This window comes from Pipra filicauda, unplaced genomic scaffold (genome assembly GCF_003945595.2).
Source record: "Pipra filicauda isolate LSUMZ 115617 unplaced genomic scaffold, ASM394559v2 scaffold69_size3009148_pilon, whole genome shotgun sequence".
NCBI lineage: Eukaryota > Metazoa > Chordata > Aves > Passeriformes > Pipridae > Pipra > Pipra filicauda.
This window is the reverse complement of record NW_024104864.1, coordinates 236,118-254,840: the sequence shown is the minus strand read 5'-3', so window position 1 is coordinate 254,840 and position 18,723 is coordinate 236,118. Positions and strand designations below refer to the sequence as shown.

The 18,723-nt window shown below is 46.6% G+C and overlaps 1 protein-coding gene across 1 annotated transcript in view; it reads left to right on the top strand.

The window, feature by feature from the left end:
- The window catches only part of CASQ2 (calsequestrin 2), a 32,285-nt gene that overhangs the window by 11,193 nt on the left and 2,369 nt on the right, over nt 1-18,723 (top strand). Inside the window, exons 2-10 of the mRNA XM_027730437.2 lie at nt 2,075-2,159; nt 3,633-3,733; nt 5,951-6,062; nt 6,891-6,964; nt 7,428-7,558; nt 12,343-12,388; nt 15,132-15,186; nt 15,877-15,977; nt 16,368-16,442. Coding sequence (XP_027586238.1) covers nt 2,075-2,159; nt 3,633-3,733; nt 5,951-6,062; nt 6,891-6,964; nt 7,428-7,558; nt 12,343-12,388; nt 15,132-15,186; nt 15,877-15,977; nt 16,368-16,442 — 780 coding nt within the window. The remainder of the gene's footprint in view (nt 1-2,074; nt 2,160-3,632; nt 3,734-5,950; nt 6,063-6,890; nt 6,965-7,427; nt 7,559-12,342; nt 12,389-15,131; nt 15,187-15,876; nt 15,978-16,367; nt 16,443-18,723) is intronic.

Below are 18,723 nucleotides of genomic sequence, written 5' to 3'. Positions count from 1 at the left end.
TGCTCCTACAGGCTCCATCCCCTTGTCCAGGAAAGACAGATACCCATTATGGGAGATCTTCTCTCACCATCTTGCTTGGAGATGTCTAGAGAGTTCACAAGAGGTGTCCATCTCTCACAGCAATGTTGGGTGCCAACTGCTCTCAGGTGGTCTGAGATGTACAGCCGTGGCCCGAGCCAGGAGATGGGATGCCAGACCAGTCAAACTAGTGCTCAGATGCCTCATCATTGGATATGCAAACATGAATCAGTGCTCTGCCCCATTCAGGCAGTGTCCATGGCACAGGCCCCGAACGTGCAGCCTTACCTTTGTTTTAAAGCACTGGCAAAGAGCAAGGAAAGAGCATTGAGATGCCTGTTTCCTGTGTAACAGAAGCACCCCTTTTACTTCACATGGTGTCCCCTTAAGGACAACAGGACAGATAGCCACAGGGGGTTCAAGGCTGCGGTGTTGCTGTGGGGGTTGGTGGAGACTATGTCCTCCTGGAGGGCTTTGGGTTTGGAACAGGCCTGGGGATGCATATTTGTTGGAAGGAAGGAAACAACCACATTCTTCATCACTCTCCTTTGCTCAAGCAAGGTCTTGAGACCTGATCATCTGGGTGTCTGTCACCATCCTCCAGAATTTTGGGGACAGGCTGGGTGCTGACAGCACAGGGAGCTGGCCGGCCCCATGACACCCCATCGCACAGGCAAGGTAGCTGCCCCACCACTTTTGCTCCCCAACACCTTTTATTGCTGCTCACTCTCACAGTGGCCGGGCACAGGCAGAAGCTATTTATAGCAGGGGAGCCACGGGGCCGCACGGCTGCAGTGGCAGCGCCGCTGGGCGACATTCAAACTGGCTTTGACTCTGGGGCAGGAACTAAAATGGGTCGGGCAGGGGGGGCTTCCTCATAAATCAGCCCTCTATATCTCTGGTCATGGCTTTTCATCTGCCCCTCTCCTACTGCCGAGCACTGGCAGCTGTGCCCTAATAGGGACATTCCTATCCCAGAGACCCCTGACCCCTCATCTCCATCACCCCCCACTCTCCGACGGGGTTGGGAGGAGGAATAGCAAGAAGACCAAGGCGTTCATGGATCAGGAAGGGAGAGGGAGCAGGAAGAGGCTCTTACAGCTGCTTGGTGGTCTCAGAGCATCATTATCACCTTGTATGGTCTGTAGCATGTTTGCAGTGGGGCTGTCAGTCACCTGCTTAAGTGGACCCATTTTCCAGGGTCACTGCATCTCTAGGAGTCTATCTGGAATTCACAGGGTCTCACCCGGGGCTGCTCCCACCATGGGGCCCTTGCAGAGCTTCTCTCCTTTCCTCACATATCTATTTTCACAAAACAGGCAGGAACTCGATATCTTCAAGAGGCCCCTTCGTCAAAAATGGTGGGAACAGGGGGCAGTGGTTTAGAGAAGCTGTGAGAGGTAAACACGAGCATGGATGGGATTAGATGCATTTCTTTAGCGAAAAGAGGGGACCAGGATCTGGGGGGCTACTGAAGCCTGGACAGGTGACATGACTTCAATTATTTCATAGACAGTGAGCCTATTTTGGCCACCCCATTGCATGCATGAAGGAAACATGATGCTGTAGTATCCTGCATCCCATCCAGTTTGCATCCACTGCTACCTGGCACCATGCAAGAGTTTAACAAAAGTTAAAATGTTGGTAGTGCCCCCACATTGCACTCCCCTGAAGGAGGCCAATAAGGCACCAAGGAGGAAACAGTTTTTGCTTTGTGTCAGTAGCACGGGTCTTTTTCTTCCAGCCATGCCCACTGCTTTAGCGTCTCTGATTCAGTCAGGAGCCCTCTCCCAGTGCCAGTCTCAAACAGCTGCAAACAGCATGTGGTAGTGCCAGCAAATCCCTGCTGCAACACAATGGGAAGAAACCCAACCCTTGTGACCTCTGGTTATCTCAGCAGAGAGGCAGCATGTGACACATCCCACTCACTGGTGCTGTTCAAAAGCAGAATATGGGTCATTTGTGTCTGTCATGCCATGCTAGTGGAGCGTGATGCCCTTTAGCTACCCTGTGGTGTCAACGCTGCTAATGTTGGGCTCTCTGATTCCTCCCACAGCTGGCAGCTCAGGTCCTGGAGCCCAGAAGCATTGGTTTTGGGATGGTGGACTCCAAGAAGGATGCCAAACTTGCCAAAAAATTAGGTGAGTCCCATGTCTGACATTTCTGGAATAGCTTGGAGAGGCTGTGGGAGTGATATCGAACAGCCAGCCCCATAGAGGGCAGCCAAATCCTTGTTACCAGGATAGGGAGGATGTTGGTAGCACTTGCACACTGACCACCTGCCCACCTCACCAAGGGCAGGATCAAGTAGAGGGGTAGGGGTGAGGATGAGAGGAATGAACCCAGAGAGACTCTTTCAGCAAAAACCTTGTTGTCTGAGAGTACCAAAACCAAACCGAATCAAGTGAAAAAGAAAGGCAATTCATGCTGTAATGATGACAAGGTGTAAGCTCACAGCTTGCTGTGCAGGAACAGTAAATAGATGCTATGGAGTAACTTCATGCTCTTCCTACATAGAGATATAACTGATACAGCGGGGCAGAATCAGAACATACAGGGAAATAACATAGGTCCCCAAATGTCACCAGCCCCACAGCAGGGTGACCTCTGTCAACAAAAGGGGGAGCCACAGCCTTGCAATGGTTTGGCAGCCAGGTGCCAAACTGTTCTGGTTTGCTCTCCAGAGCAAAAGGGGAAACTTGTTCTAAAGGTGGAAAGATGCTGCACTGCCCAAGCCTGGACACAGCTGCATTACAGGGACTGACAATCCTTTCATATTTTAGCCCACAAAACAATATGGAAATACTATGGCACATAAATAAAACAGCACACAAATATACCACTAGGCTTAATGTCAGAGACTGTTTAGACATACCAGAGTGTAATTTTCTTTCCTAAATTAGAGGCTGTGTGAGGTAGTGGGAGCTCAACTAAAGACAAGAGCTTCTGCTCCTCTGAGAAGAAACAAACTACCAACCACCTTGACCTGTGGTACTCTGCTGTCCTGCATTACAGGAGGCCAATGCTGCTGATTTTGGAGCCTCCAATGAAGTGCAGTGGCACTCAGTCCTCAGTGCAGTGATATTGCATTCACATCTGCCTCCTGCTGTCTGTGCCATCTCTCCCATGGGTTTCTAACCCTTTTGCCAAGGCCAGATAAGCCTCAGACAGTTTGAAGCTCACTTCTAGATCACTGTTGATGTTCATACAGTCCAGCCTTCTCCAGACAGTGAGCACAACCCTCAGGAAAATCCACTTTCCATAGTGACAGGTTGTTAAAGTCTGAGCTGCCAGTTAGAGCCCAGTATATACTGTGAGATAGATAGCCAAGATAAAACAAGTTCCTGGTACAGAATTTTTCCAGATGAGGCCAAACTGTGACCTGACTGAAAAGTTCAACATTTGGGAAGAAGTTAGCCCCAGTTCTGGCTGAGGTCTGTTGCTGTGCCATCAGTCAGGAGATTGCTCAGGTCGTTTCTAAGTAGACCAACCCAGTTAACTGGCAACTGCATTTTCCCAGACAGCATTGTTGGAATAACAAGCAAGATACTCTGCAGTAAAAATGCTTTTAGTGACACATTAGCCACGTTATGTTTCCTGTCTCCTTCTTTCAGGCTTGCTTGAAGAGGGAAGTCTCTATGTCTTTAAGGATGAGCGGTTGATTGAATTTGATGGGGAACTGGCCACAGATGTCTTGGTGGAATTCCTCTTGGATGTAAGTACAGATAAGCTCAGAGCTAGATAAAGCCTCTCAGAGAAGACCTTGCAAATACTGAGTTTGCTAAAAAACACAAGTGTATCTTTGTTTGAAATGCCATCTGTTTGCTACTCACTGGTAGAGATGGCATTTGCCATCTTCCCCAATACTTGTCTGGCCATGAGTTCACAGGGAAGCTGGTATCTTTATATGCTACCAACCTCTTTTGTCTTGGAGACATTATGCCCTCTTTCTTGTTTATGGAGTATTTGAATGGAAGTCAGCAACAATCCCACATAACTGACTGCTGATCACCCATCTCAGTTAGTAAGCTGGTGTGCAAACACTTTCCCAGTTGCAAAGTCTTCCACACTATTTTTTTTTAAAGAAAAGTTATTTTCAAAAAAAGAATATCCGAGAAGTAGGATTCTTATAGAGCAACTAAAAAGAGCTTGGTGCATTGAAAAGGCCTTATGCTGCAAACTATTTTCCCATTTCTAGACACATACAATGTAATATCTCTTCAGGCAACTTCCGAAATTGCACTGCCATGAGTGAGAGATGGTCAAGGCCCTAGGACTAAGTGCCCTTGGCTCATTTCGTGCATGGGCACAATGATGTACTCACCTTTGTGCCTAAATGAAAAAAAGATGCTGAATCCCCCACATATATGTTGCACTTCTCTTTTTTTACGTTTTATTCCTAGGAAAGGCAACAGCCCAAAACCATGGTCTTTGCTTTGTAATGAAAACATTTTGTGGTGGTTTGGCTTTCCTTTGAAATGAGACTCCTTTATAAGCAGCCATGCAGTAAAGCAGATAAGGGAGGTAAGGCGAGCAGTGGAGCTGGCAGTGTTTGTTTCCCAGGGTGGCAGGTTGCCTACATGGTCACCTGTGGTGCAGGACTGCCGATGAGAAGAAGCACAGCCAGGGAAGAGAAACGGATACCTAGAACCTCAGCTCTTCTGTGACAATGTCTGTGGCTGCATGCATCGGGTGTTATGGCCAAAACACATGCTAGTGGATTCAGGGACAGAAATGGGCATCTGCCCCACTCAGGAGGGCCACAGACAGGTCAGGGCTTTGCCAGCAGTGGAATCCCTGGTTCCCATGGCTCAGGCCACTGGCAGCAGGAAACTGCACATACTGTTGTGGGTACAGCAGAGGCACAGCCTCATGTCGGAGCATTGCTCACAAGGAGTGCAGTGTAAGGTGCTTGATGAGGTTTTTCTTGCTATGCCTTGTGGTGTGACACTGAAAAATCATGTTCTGTGAAAAAGAAAAGACCAAGGATTTCTATTTGGGCATTTTCCACTCTAGAGGAAAAGTACTTGGCAGGGTAACAGCAGGTAAAGCAGGGAAATAAAACCAAACATTTGTGATGCCTCAGCAGCCTGATCTGAAACCTGAGGTTCTCTCTGAACCAGAGGTTCTCTCCTCCTCTGTAGGCTGTACAGTGGCCTGCCTGTTTTTCTTTTCCTCTAGTGAAAACGCACCTGATTTATACCAGTATTATTGGGCAAAATAATCAGACTGAATCTTTTCACCGGCAGTGACTAGTTAAGAAAACAGAAACAAAGTCTGAATCAATGGCAGGCTAAAGTGCCAGATAGGTCTTCCAGATTCCTCATCAACACTGTGATGTGTGTGGGGCCAAAGCCTGGGTTTAAACCATTCTTCATAGGAGCATCAGCCAGGAAAATTCACATCCAGACTTTCCACTGCTCCAAACCTCTGTTTGGCCACCCTCTAGTGTGCTGGTTTTAATGCTTTTAAGAAGCAAGTTCTTTGCAATGAACTCTTCCACCAAATGACACTTGAAAACAGGTATATATAGATGTAGGTATATATGTATCACTTACAGAAGCTCACAGTGTTCATACCAACTCCTTTTGACTGCTCTTCCTTCTTCTCAACCTCCCTAAAGCCAGCTGCAATTGCTACCCCTCATCTCTCATCGCAGCAGGTCCCTCAGCATCTATCCAGGTTACCCTGTCCTCTATCAGCCTCCCTCTGGATGCTTTCACCTATGCAGGGAACCTACTAATGTCTCCCTTTGAAGGTGACCTGCATCTCTCGGTTCCTCACATTAAGGCAGAGAGCACTAATTAGGGTTTCCAACAGTGAAGAAATTGGGTGACCCCTTTCTCCTCACTTAGGCTGCTTGTGACCCACCCTGCCAGGCATAGGTTGGTGCTGCAAATCACTGTGCTATCACATGCATTTGTCATGGCAGTTGCTAGAAGACCCCGTGGAGGTCATAAACAGCAAGCTGGAGCTTCAGGCCTTTGACCAGATCGATGATGAAATCAAACTCATCGGCTACTTTAAAGGAGAAGACTCTGAACGTAAGAAGTTCCTGTGGGGCTTAGAGCCTGGCTGGGGGCTCAGGGGGCCGGGCGTTGGTTGTTCTGCATGAACATTAAGGGTGTTAGGGGTATATGGCAGGGTGCAACAATGTGAAAATTGATGGAAGATGAGGTGGGGTTGCAGACAAGTTTCTGCTGGTGTTATGCACGAGCCCATTCCTACACCAACAGCCGTGACCCTTCTACAAGGAGTCTGCTGGTAAGAGAAGAGGGCCATAATCCAGGGCTCCTAAAGTAAAGTAAGTTTACCTCACCCAAAATCAGTTGAGGTTACAGTTATACTGGGTAAGGAAATTCAGTAATAAGTACTTTGAAGAGAAGTGGGAAAAGCCTATTGTAAAGATCTCCTGCCAGGCTGGAACCCAGCACTGTGCTGTTAGGAGTAACAGTAAAAACATACCTTGTTTCTGTACCTTGTTTCCCCTCCTCCTGCAGCAGGACAAGCATGCCTAATAATGCTTGGTGACCGCTTAGGGAATGGTGGCAATCATTAATGCTGGAGCAATTGCATGTATTTCCCAGGCTGAACTACCTCTGGACCTGCTTGACGGTGCTGCTGATTTCAGCCACAAAGTCTGGCATGCTGGGATCTGTAGTTTTCCTGAGCACTGTGGAGCTGTGCAGCGTGTTGCTCCACTTGAAATGGTCCTTCTGTGTAAACCCTGAAAGGGTGGAAGAAACATAGGGCTGTCATCTGTTGGAGTTTGCAATAATTTATATTTGTTCTTCCCTGATGCCTTCCGTGCTGATCAAACTGTGGTCAGCTGTCTGTGAAATATCTTCTTCATTCCCCTTTTCTCTTTCCAGATTTCAAGGCATTTGAAGAAGCTGCTGAACAATTCCAGCCATACATCAAGTTCTTTGCTACTTTTGACAAAGGGGTAAGCACCCACAGACCTAAATGGGAGCTCGAAGATGCCACCACTTGTTTTCTGAGAGCTCAGGATGTTCCCAAATTTATTATCTGGTTCTAGCTTCTCATTTTCAGTGTTCCTGTATTTTGTGGTATTCGTGTCCACATTGGGATTTGGCTCTGTCACAAGATAAAAGGCCATTTCTGCAGCATGGAGGGAGGTCCTGATATGGGTTTGACCTACATCAGGTCTGCGGGACCTTGAGTCTGGCTTTGCTCTACTCCAGTGCTTGACACCAGTAGTGGAGAGAGCATCAGTGGGTTTTTAACCAAGGAAAGATCTGTTCTGTTTTGTGGGCTATCCCTAGGAGTGCACTCTGAGGTAGAACAAGCACCTTGATCTCAGCTCTGACACTCTTACACTCTGACACTCTGGGTAGGCAAAGAGGCACATCAGGCTCCCTCACCTCTGACTATCTGCACTGTAACAGGTTGCCAAGAAGCTAGGTCTGAAGATGAATGAGGTGGACTTCTATGAACCATTTATGGATGAGCCTGTTCACATCCCTGATAAGCCTTACACAGAAGAGGAGCTGGTTGAATTTGTGAGAGAGCACAGAAGGTAGGTAGTGTACAGGATGCTCCTGGAAAAGGAAGGTGAGTAAAGGTGTCTGTCATTGCAACCTTGCCTTTCTAGGGCAACCCTCTCAGAAAAAATCAGCATGACAACCACCTTTTCCATGATTTGCTGACCCAGGTTGGAGATTGTGGCTGGTTTTTCGCTAGTCACAGAGGTAAAAGTATCTGTGTAGCAATCAGAGCTCACTACAATGGAGCTGTGACAACACAGCCTCCTTTTCTTCCCTAGTTAGTCCTCCTTCAAAAAGCTGGGAGGCTTGAAAGCAGTGGAGAGTGGAAACCTTGGCCTACTTTCCATGCTTTTTGTTTAGGTCTGTAGAAGATAATCTTCTCCAAGGCCTCTCAAGTCAAATTCAAATCTGTCCAGTCCCATCCTTCCCCAAAACAGCTTCACTAATGGCTATATTCCTCTCCTAATGTCAGGTACATTTGGAGGCAGGCTCTGAGCTTAGACCGAGCTCGGAGGAACTGCGATGGACTAAGAGAGTCCTGCTGACAAAGGGCACAGAGAGGCAGCCACTGCTGTCATGGCTGTGTTGAGCCTCATGTGGCAATGGTCCTGAGCACCTACAGTGTTTGATCAACCCAGCAGGAGCTGTGAATGCTCCATGCTTTTTGCAATCAGATTTATTGCACAGTTGTTCAGGGACTCAGCTACCAATGTTTTGGAAGTCACCGGGGAGGCTGATCCTGTGTAAAAGGGTGAGGTTAAATATACAGGCACAGCTACTGATAAGGTGCTGTGTTTTTACACCCCTAAAAACACCATGCAGGATAATGGCACAGTTAACCTGCTGCTCCTGCAATAGCATTTCCCAGCAGACATTCAAGGGACCAGGCCAGAGTTTCAGGAAAGCAGGACCATTGATATAGAGGGGGATCTCAAACTGGGCTCGGCTGGAGGTTTGTGTTCAACCACAGAGGGTTTAGAGACAGAAGATCATCTCTGGAATCCACAACTCACCAGACTAGGAAACAGAGCTCTGCTTTTTCTGAAACATGAAAAGCTCCTCTATCTCCCATGTACTTGAAATTCACTTTGCTGACCTCCGAGACTTCTTGACCTCAGTCCTTCCCATCTTTTTTTTTCCAAGCTCTTTCTGTTGAGCAGTAGCATCAGGAGGCTGATTAAGCACAGTCAGCTAAATGCTAGCCTAATAAGGCAAGCTCTCCACCAGCACAAAATTGCAGCAAAATGCCCTAAGTCTTATATATTTCAAGATGCTATGTGGTCCTTGCTAGGATCAAGGCCATGCCTTTTGCAAGTGCCAAGGCTCGGAAGAGAATTAAAAGGAGTCTTGTAAAATCGGATGCCTGAAATCCCAAACCCACCAAGGTGCTGCTGTGGCAGGGGAGGACCCCTGGGGTGACAGTGATATGTTCCTAGCAGTTAATGCTGAGCATCTCAGAGCAGAAGTACTTCTTCCTACCTTGCCACCAGTAAAGGACCTAAAGCCACAGATGGGAATTAGTCAGACATGGAGATGATCAGACCTGTAGACTAAAATGAAGTAACCTCAGCAGCTGCCACATGCTGGTTCCCTGTAGGCAACTTGGCAGGGTATTCTCTGCAGGAAGGTATAGAGGATCATTGGCCTCCTCCCTCTCACACAACAGATTTTCTCACTTCATGGGCATGGATTAACCCTTCTGAGGTGCAACGCCCCTCTGCCACCTCTCCATCCCACTAAAGGAGCCATGTCACATCAATGGGGAAAGCTACTACTGGTCAGCAGCATCCAGGCTCTTTGTCATGCCTTAAAGAGCCCTTGCAAAAATGGTTCCCCTGTACTGTGCCCAAGCAGGCTTCACTACCACTTCCTCCAGAAACTGGGATTTGCTGCGCTTCCATCGCAGCCTCAAGACAGGATCTGAAGCAGGTGCCCAGGAGGAGCCCACACACAGCCTCCCAGCTGAGGCTTCTCCAGGCAGCTGCAGACTGTGGTGGGAAAGTTCATCCTCTCCTGAGCAGGTCAGGAAGTTGGTGTTCAGTGTGGTGGGGTGACTCGTCCAAGGCTGCACAGCAGATGGGTGTCCATCTGAGCGCAGAGACCAGGCGCTGGGACTCCGAGGTCTCAGCCCAGATTTTGCTCCCAGTTGCACGAAACCAAATTACATGGTAGCTCCTCTGTTTGCAGCAAGAGGCCTTTGGGTTTATGCCTGTTTCACATGCAAAATGCTGGGGTTGGACCCCCAGTTCTCTGCAATTGTGGTGTAGCAACCTGGGGGACTGAATTCTGCTCCCTCTTACTTAACAAACCCCCACTTACTTCACTCCCTCCAGCATAGGGAGGTACCCAGAGCAACAACACAGCAATCAGTTCCTGTGGGTGTGATCAAATCCTTCCCACTGAGTTTCCTTTCTCCGAGTGCTTGTCCCAGAGAACAGCTTAGGGAAAGTGTCTTGAAAGCAAGCTACAAATATGCCTAAATACGTAATATGCATTCACCTGATAAAACCTCTGGGTTTGGACTATTAACAATGAGAGGATTGCTAGGTCAAAAATTGTATATCTTATTGGCTATTTCTTCAATTTCTATAGTAGTTTCTACCTTATTTCTATTTTGATGCTAAAAATACCCTACTGTAATGAGTTCAGCAGCTGAATTATGCATTGCATCAAAAGACCATTCCTATTTGTTCAGTTTATACCTGCTACCTAATGATTTCTCTGGACACCTACTAACTCTTGTGTTAAGAGGAACAATGACTAACACTTTAGGTAATCTGTAGGGAGAGAATTGCAGAATATTCTGAGTTGAAAGGAACCCACAAGGATAAACAAGTCCAACTCTTAACTGAATGGCACATACGGGGATCAAACCCACGACCTTGGCATTATTAGTGCCATGCTCTAAGATATTCACTTTTTTTTACCATTCTTGATTTTTTAGACCCCCTGCCAAATACCTCTTCTGTCACCTTCTTTACAAGATAAAGAATTCTTATCTATTTAATCTTCACCAAATAGAGATCATTCCACACCTTCACTCATCACTGCCACGTTTCCATGTGCCTTTTTCAGTTGTTCATGTCATTTCTGTGATGGGATGACCAGAACTACACACACATTCACTGTGGAGGTGCACAGTGTAGCTCTCCATTGCCATGAGGGTATAATATGTCCTTCTCCTTAGTAATTTCCCAACTGTTTGTAACCTTCTTTTTGCCATTTTCCTTTGGAGTTGATGCTTTCTCAATTTGTTACAACTTGCCCCCTTTCCTGAGAGGCAATAATTAATTACAACTAATTTAGAACCCACTGTTGCACCTGTATAATCAGGGCTGGTTTTCTGCAAGTGTGTTACTTGCTATATGACTGTTTATCATGCAGACACTCAAGTTTCAAGAGATCTCTCTGTATCACCTCTGTTATCATCAAAGAACTGGATATGATAAGCAAATCTTCCTATTTCCCATATTTTTCAGACTATATGAGAATATGTTATGCATGTGATCATGCCAAAGAATATGCTATGAATTGGTTAATTTCCTCTGTCATGAAAACTGAACATTCATCTTCACTCTTCAACGGTATTAATCCACAGGAGGATCCTCTCCTCTGATCTAACTGCAGCTCAGTTTCCCTGAGAGTCTTTAATAAAGGATCTTGTCCAATGGTTCTCCAAAGGCCACTCACCACATTCACCAGCATACCTTCCCCCACTCGTTGACTTGCTCTGGGAACTCCATAGCCACAACTTTCCTCCTAAAGGCCATGCATCTCTTGTAAAATCACATTATGTTCCTTCAAAGGTCTCTTAGCTCTAACTTTGCTGGTAGCACTGTGCTCATAAGGAAGTCACCCTTCCAGATCTGTGGCTCCTCAGGTCCTTCAGGAAGCTCTATAAAATGCTCTTGTTGCCACTGCTCTGATAGCAGGGCAAACTGAAGTGAGAGGTTACAGTTACACATCTCACTTATGCCACCTGGTTCTGGCAACGCTCTTCTACTCCCTTTACCAATCTGTTCTAAAACCTCATAGACTGACACTTCTCTTTGCAACAGGTCCTGGGACAGGTCAGCCACAGAGACCGGCTCTTCTGGGGGATCCTTCATGAACACCTGATGTCATAGCAAGCAGAGGTGCAAAGGATGACTTGTGCTTGTCTGCTATGGCCTTGTGTTCCTTGGGTGCCCCTTTAACACCACAGTCAACTCGCAGCCTGCCAGGCTCTCTGACAAGCTTCCTGCTATGATTGTGTCTGAAAATATTTACTCTTAATTTTTTGGTCCTTTTTGAACTACTTCTCAAAAAAATTTGCTTTGACTAGTCTTAGGGTTTAAATTTTCTTCTCAGTGGTTATTAGATTATAAATCTTCTTCAGAGGTTATTCTGTCTTCTTTGTGTCAGCAGAGGTTGGAGGGATTTCTATGCTGAAATTATGCTGAGGTAAAACCAGGAGAAAAGCCCGTTAGGAATGTCCCAGAACAGAAAGACAAAAGTGAATGGGTCACCTCATGCTCTCAGCACAGACAGAACAATCTGCCACGTGTGAGACTAATTCACCAGCACATCCCAGCACAGAGAGGCATCTCATCTTCCCAAGCATGCGTAGTGGTTGTGATGACTCCAGTGGGGCCAGGGGCAGGATTTTATCACCATAAGTAAAAGCATAAGTTGACCTACAGTGCCCCCACGCTTGCATTCAAAATGTGGCTGATCCAGCCACAGTCAAATATGCCATTGTGACCATTTCTGTGTTTCTGGCAGCATCACATGTGACATGATATGTCCTCAAAGAGTATTTCTGTCTTCCTTTCAGAGCCACCTTGAGGAAGCTGCGCCCAGAGGACATGTTTGAGACGTGGGTAAGTACATGAGGGTGGGAAGCCTTGTGTCCCCTGCCAGCTTTCAACAAGGAACTGCTGCCCAACTCCAGTCTCTGGCTGGGCAAAACACTATCTTTCCTTCCTTGCAAAGCTACTTTCTCTCTTCTCCAAAGAAGGGAAGGCCTTGGCTGTGATGCCCAGTGCCCGAGTTCAAACAGTGTGCTCAAATGCTTTGCTCAACAGCAGTGCACAGCTGAACTGGGTCCCGTTTGCTCCACAGATGGAAGAGAGAAAGCCAAGCACTTTGCCAGGCAGGTGTTGGGCCTGTGTAGGGACCATGACAGAGCTGTGGAGGACATTCCGCTGCAGGATGCTCCATCTCAGCTAATGGATATCAGTGTTGGTAGTAGGAAGATTTCAGTGGCCTGCTTGCTGGGTGAGCTGCACAGATTGTACAGATGTCTCATGGAAATTCACAGAATCATAGATTGGTTTGGGTTGGAAGGGACCTTAAAGATCATCTAGTTCCAACCCCCCTGCCATGGCAGGTACGTCTTCCACCAGATTAGATTGCTCAAAGCCCCATCCAAGCTGGCCTTGAACACTTCCAGGGATGGGGCATCCACAAATTTTCTGGACAACCTGTTCCAGTGTCTCACAACCCTCACAGTAAAGAATTGCTTCCTAAGATTAAGTCCTAATTCCTAAATCTAAATCTACCCTTTCCCCCTCACCCTGTCACTACATGTCCTTGTAAAAGTAACAGAGTAGTTGTACAATTCAAAATGCAAGTGAGGGCAGGCAGTACAGTTAATTATATAGATTTCAAAGCAGATTATGCATTGATTGCACTTATTATGGTGTATGCAAGCTGCAAATCAGCAACTGTGAAGAAGTAACCAGCAGTTTAGCCCCTATCACACACTCTCCCTGGTCTGCAGGGTTGGGGAAGAGGGAAAGAGTGAAAATGAAAGAAAAATAGTGTATAACAAATTATCCCTTCACTGTGAATGAATACAATGTTAAAAGCTAGTCAGGGACCCTCAAGTCCCAGATGAATGCTGAAAAACAAAGCTGAACAGGTGCTTTACAGACACTAAGGAAGATGCAGTCATTCCTCCAGAAGGCTTGACATGTTTATAACAGCATATTCAGATGTCCCCTTGCTTGGCTGTGTAACATGAAATGCTGCGAGACTCTGAAGCGGCAAAAACCTTGGGAGTCTTTAATACAACTAGCAAGAGGTAATAAAATTGAACCAGGAGTTATGAGTCACTTAGGCATGATAGCTTTTCATTTTGTTTTGAAATACAGACTCTGTATAGAACATAGCTCCCAAGATCCATTGAAGCCCCTCCAAGGTTTTTAATGGAGCTTCAGTGAGACCCAAATTTCACTTTCAAACTGAACATATTCTAAATTAGCGTCAGGAAAAGTGTGAATTCACAGCGGTGGGACATTTCTTTACCAGCAGCCTGGGAATACAGAGCTTGCCTCTACTACAAGCAGGGGACTCATACCTACAGAAGAGAGAGGACTGGATTTTGATCTCACTGGAAGTTTACAACATGCTCAATGCTTTCACTGGAGTTAGTCCAGTTTCGTTTGCTGCCTTGGAGGTCAGAATAGAGCTATGTTATATAGCTATATACATATAAATATATATGGCATATATACATACATTTTATTTTACTGTCTGACAATGCTGCTGGCAAATATGAAGAAAAAGTAACAGTGCAGATTTTGCCAGCTGTAAGTGGTCTGAATTCCAAGTAAATCTGCCCAGAATGTCCCAGTGAAAACATATTCCCTGAAGACATCCACAAAGGCTTTGCATCCGCTATTGTTTTTAAAGATAATGTTTTCCACTTAATCTTTCAGGGGCTTTTTCCCTTTCAGTTTTTGATGGTGGCTTTGTCACCTCTGGGCTCAGAAGGGAAAAGAAATTAGCATTTAGATGGGAATTTTTTCTTGCATTAAAACCAATTGAAATGGAAACCAGGACCGACAGCGGGTGAGGAAGGCGAAACCGATCCACGGGATAATTCAGAGATGACATTCATAGCAGGCGGATGATGAACCGGCCAGCAGATCCATTGGCCTTTGCCGATATCATTACCCATTACTCATGTGTCTCATGGAGAAAAGCAGCCTAGCAGGCTGTCATTTCTGTCCTCCACTCATTGGAGCCGTGAAATGAGCCCCCCCTCAATTCTTCTCACCGCTCATAGAGAGCCTCACCTAAAGCAGAGACCCTTCACCTCCCAAAAGGGGTCCAAATGAGCCACCTTTCCTCTCATATTGTGAGAAAACCTCCTTTGCTGGTCCCCGAGGAGCATGTTCTGTGACTAACCATGGTGGCAGATACTTGTCTCCCTGTAAACTATCCCCTGGGATCTGCAAATTGAGGAGGGTAGGTGGCCTCAGGCATGAATGGGAAGCCTATATTCCCATGCTAGAGAGCCCTCGACCTTCTCTGCAGACAAACTTTTGCCCCACACCATCAGAAGCTCCCTCACCTTTGCCATCATGGTGCACACACATCATTTTTAACTGAAGACTTTCAGCAACACTACCCAAACTACCCACTTCAGCACCGAATACCTTCATGACTCGGCCTCACCTCAGCTTCCATTTCTGGCTTCTCAGTGGGGCTCCAGTCAAGCTTCCATTTGCAATTTTCTTGTTTGTTTGAAGGCATCCCACTGCTCTCAATCTCCAGCAACTGCCCGGAATCTGCCCTCCCTCCCTGGCCCATCAGTAATGGTTTTGTTGTTTCCAGGAGGATGACATGGAGGGCATCCACATCGTAGCCTTCGCTGAAGAAGACGACCCAGGTAAAAGGCTATTTTCTTCCTTGTGTGACTCTCCATCCCTCAAGGAAGTGTGTTTTCTTGTGCTTTGTTTGCATAGTGGAGCCTAGCACCCTGGCTGGGATGGGGAGCCCCAGCATGATGGGATGGGGAGCCAGGATGCTTCTGGGTGTTTATGCTAGCAGGCGTGCTAGCTGGGATTCAAATTTTGGATATAAATGGATGACTACCTGGGAAAAAAAAGTCATCCCCTCCACCCAGCACCAGAATTTTCTCCCTAACTCTGCATCCATCTTGCTGTGTGAATCTGGGAAAGTGCTTAAGTCTGGGTGTGTGATAGGCATGTGGGAAACCAGAGGCCACAAACTCCTGAAAAGCCGTGGCATCAATGCGTCTCAGAGCCATCAGAATGTCGAAATGTTTTGGCCTCTTGGGGGCTCAGTTCCTCCCTCATCACAAGAAAATAGTGACATTGTTCCACTCCATGGAAGGATTATGAGACTTAATTCATGTGTAACTAATTTCAATACCCGGGGAGGATGCCTGAAATTAAAAGCTTTATTATCGAAATAAAGCGCTGGGAGACAGCATTTTAATGAGAACTATAAACAACTCCTGTGTGCATAGGGGAGCCAGGGAAGCTGGAAACCCCACAAGCAAAAAGTGCCAGTGTGTTTGTAGGAGAGAGTTACAGTGGTTCATGTGTCATTTCAGATGGTTTTGAGTTCCTGGAAGTTCTGAAGCAGGTTGCCAGGGACAACACCGATAATCCTGACCTGAGCATTGTCTGGATTGACCCTGATGACTTTCCTCTGGTGAGTGGCAGAGGCTCCTTGCCTTTCTTGGTTTAATTCGTGGATGGGGTGGGTGTGGGGGTGTGTGTGCATGTGCACACACAAGTGCAGGAATTGCCCAGGGAATCCGGGAGAGGGAAGGATGGGAAACTGGACCACAGGCAATCCCCTTGAGAGTTTGTTGTTTGGGTCTTTTGGGTCTGCCTCCCATGAAGGTGTTACCTTGGGAACGTTCCCAGAGTTGGCATTTTCCTTTGCCAGGTGTGGCAACCCAAGCTTATGTTCAGGCCTCTCTTCTCTCCCATGTACTTGTCAATGCACATCCCTCACACCACAGCCCAATTGACTAAACTAGTGCAAGGGGGCATTACAAACATCTTTTCCTGAGCTTTTTGTTTCTCACTCCTGCAGCTGATCACTTACTGGGAGAAGACCTTCAAGATCGACTTGTTCAGACCACAGATCGGGGTGGTGAATGTCACAGACGTGAGTAGTGTGTGCCCAGAAAATCCAGGGACCCCAAGATTAGGGTGCTAGAAAGGATGGGACTTGAGGTCCACTGGAATCAGTGGGATTTCTGCTCTTAAGTACACGTAGACCAGGCTTTTGCCCTGGGAAAAAGTGTGAAGACCTCACCATTCCCACAAGCAGTGGAGTTCTTAATAGCTCCAATGTCCAGCTTCAGGGCTTTGGTCTGAGTGTGTTTCTGCTGCTGAGTCACACACAAACTACATCTACTGAAGACAGGACCAGCCCCTGTGGCCTAAGATTCAGGGCTTTGCCCAGTTAGGTTTCAAGGTCTCACATTTCCACCCCAAATCACAGCATGAACCTTTATCCCTTCCCTGCTGTGACAGCCTGTGTGGGATTGTGGAGGAAAACTGTGTGTAGGGAGAAAAGAAAGCCATGTTTAGGGAAGAGAAGAGGAGAAAAAGGAGGTTGTTTTTGCAGCAGAAGCAGAATGGCACAGCTTGAGCGTAGGAGGGAAAAATGGTCTCCAACAGATGACAGGGAGAAACTGTACAGCTTGAAAAAAACTAAATAAATACACAGTTTTAATAAAAGTACAGCATAAACCAGTAATCGAGGGATCCTCCTGTGGTAAAGAGGGTGTGCTGAGATTCATCCAGGCCCTCCTCCTTCTCAGCCACTGCCATGCAGGTAGTGCTGGGGGGATTTGGGTGGGAAGAGGAGACCCACCCGAGCCATACCTGGTGGTAGTGAAGGGTTTCCACACCGTCCCACAGCCAGCAGCACTGCAGAGGGAGAGCTGGAGAGGCAGATGCTGCTTTGGCACAGCTGCAGTAGTGGTGGTACCCACAGCACCCACAGCACTCACAGCTGTGCAACTGAGCCAACTTTCTAGCAGCTACTGTTTTAACTATGGTTGCCTTCAAGCCAGCAAGCCACGGGACTGACATCAGGTTACCCACACACTGTGAGTTTTTAAGGCAGGTGGGAGAGGGACCCATTTGACCCTCACCAGCAGAGATCTCAGGAGAGTTGCTAAGTGCAGTGTAACATGCTTCACAGCCCTAACATGACTACAGAGAGAAACTGTTTTCTCCTCAGTCTGACCATAGCAGTCCAGATGATCAGAGAGCACATTAAGCAGCATGCTGCAGCCTGGCTCACTTATTACCTGAGTTTATTTTTGGTGGTTAAGTGCCAGGTGTTTTAACCTCTTAAAAATGAACCTGTGTGGGTATGTAAGAGTCTCTGGAAACAGAAATCTCTCCACTGCAGAAGTAAATTGGTACTTGACTTTGTGTTTGCAATTTCAGTGTATGTGAACTTGATGTTTCATTAGAAGAGAGCAGAGAGGGATTTAAGAGTTGGGACAAATGTCTGGGGCTGGGTGCTGGTTCTGGCACCACCACTGACCTTGCTTCCAGCCTTCACATCCTCTCTCTTGTATCGCCCCAGAAAAAGAGGGACAGCAAGTGTGTACTGGACGGTTGTGCCTATGGTTAAAGCAGATGCATAAGGCATAAGATGGGAGATGGGATGGTGAAGGCAAAGTGATGGTGTCATGAAGAAGGCAGAGCCCCTGGATATTGCCCATCCTGTTGATGGGGATGAGAGGCTGACTTGGGAGTCACTGAGTGGTTGCAGCGCTGGCTGGATGTGAGCTCTTTACCTGTAATAGAGCAGTAATCCTCCAGATCATGAAGACCCAGTGATTTAAGCCTTGTTAGCAGAATTGTTAAGGGAGAGACAAAGGGAAGGGGACCAAGATAGCACTTGTCACTTCAGATCATAAGAGGAATGAACAGATAAGCCAAAAATAGAGCCCAAGTCTTCCAGTCTTTTGACCTTCTCACTAGTCTGCAGTACCTTCCTTCATTATATTTACTGTGACTGGTCATGTTTAAGTCACGTCAAAGCTACATTAAACAGAAATCAATGGAAATTCATGGAAGTGGGATTGTCAGAGGCATGAGAATCATATAGAAAGCAGTATTAAGTAAGAACATATGCCTTATTATTCAGCAGTCACTCAGAGACCTGTAAAAACTCATGCATTATCTGGCTTTGATATAGTAAATGTTTCAGGTTGTTGATTATAGTATTTGCAGTTTTTATTTCATTCCTCTTAAGTCCATTTTTTATTTCTCGAGAGAGATTTAAGAAAGTTCTAGGTTGGTGGGTGATAACTAAAACAAACATTGAGCTCATTTCATTATTTCAGTGTTACATCACAACATTCAGCCAAGTTACACAGGTACAAAGTGGGGCTTACACAACAGAGTGAAAATAAACACTG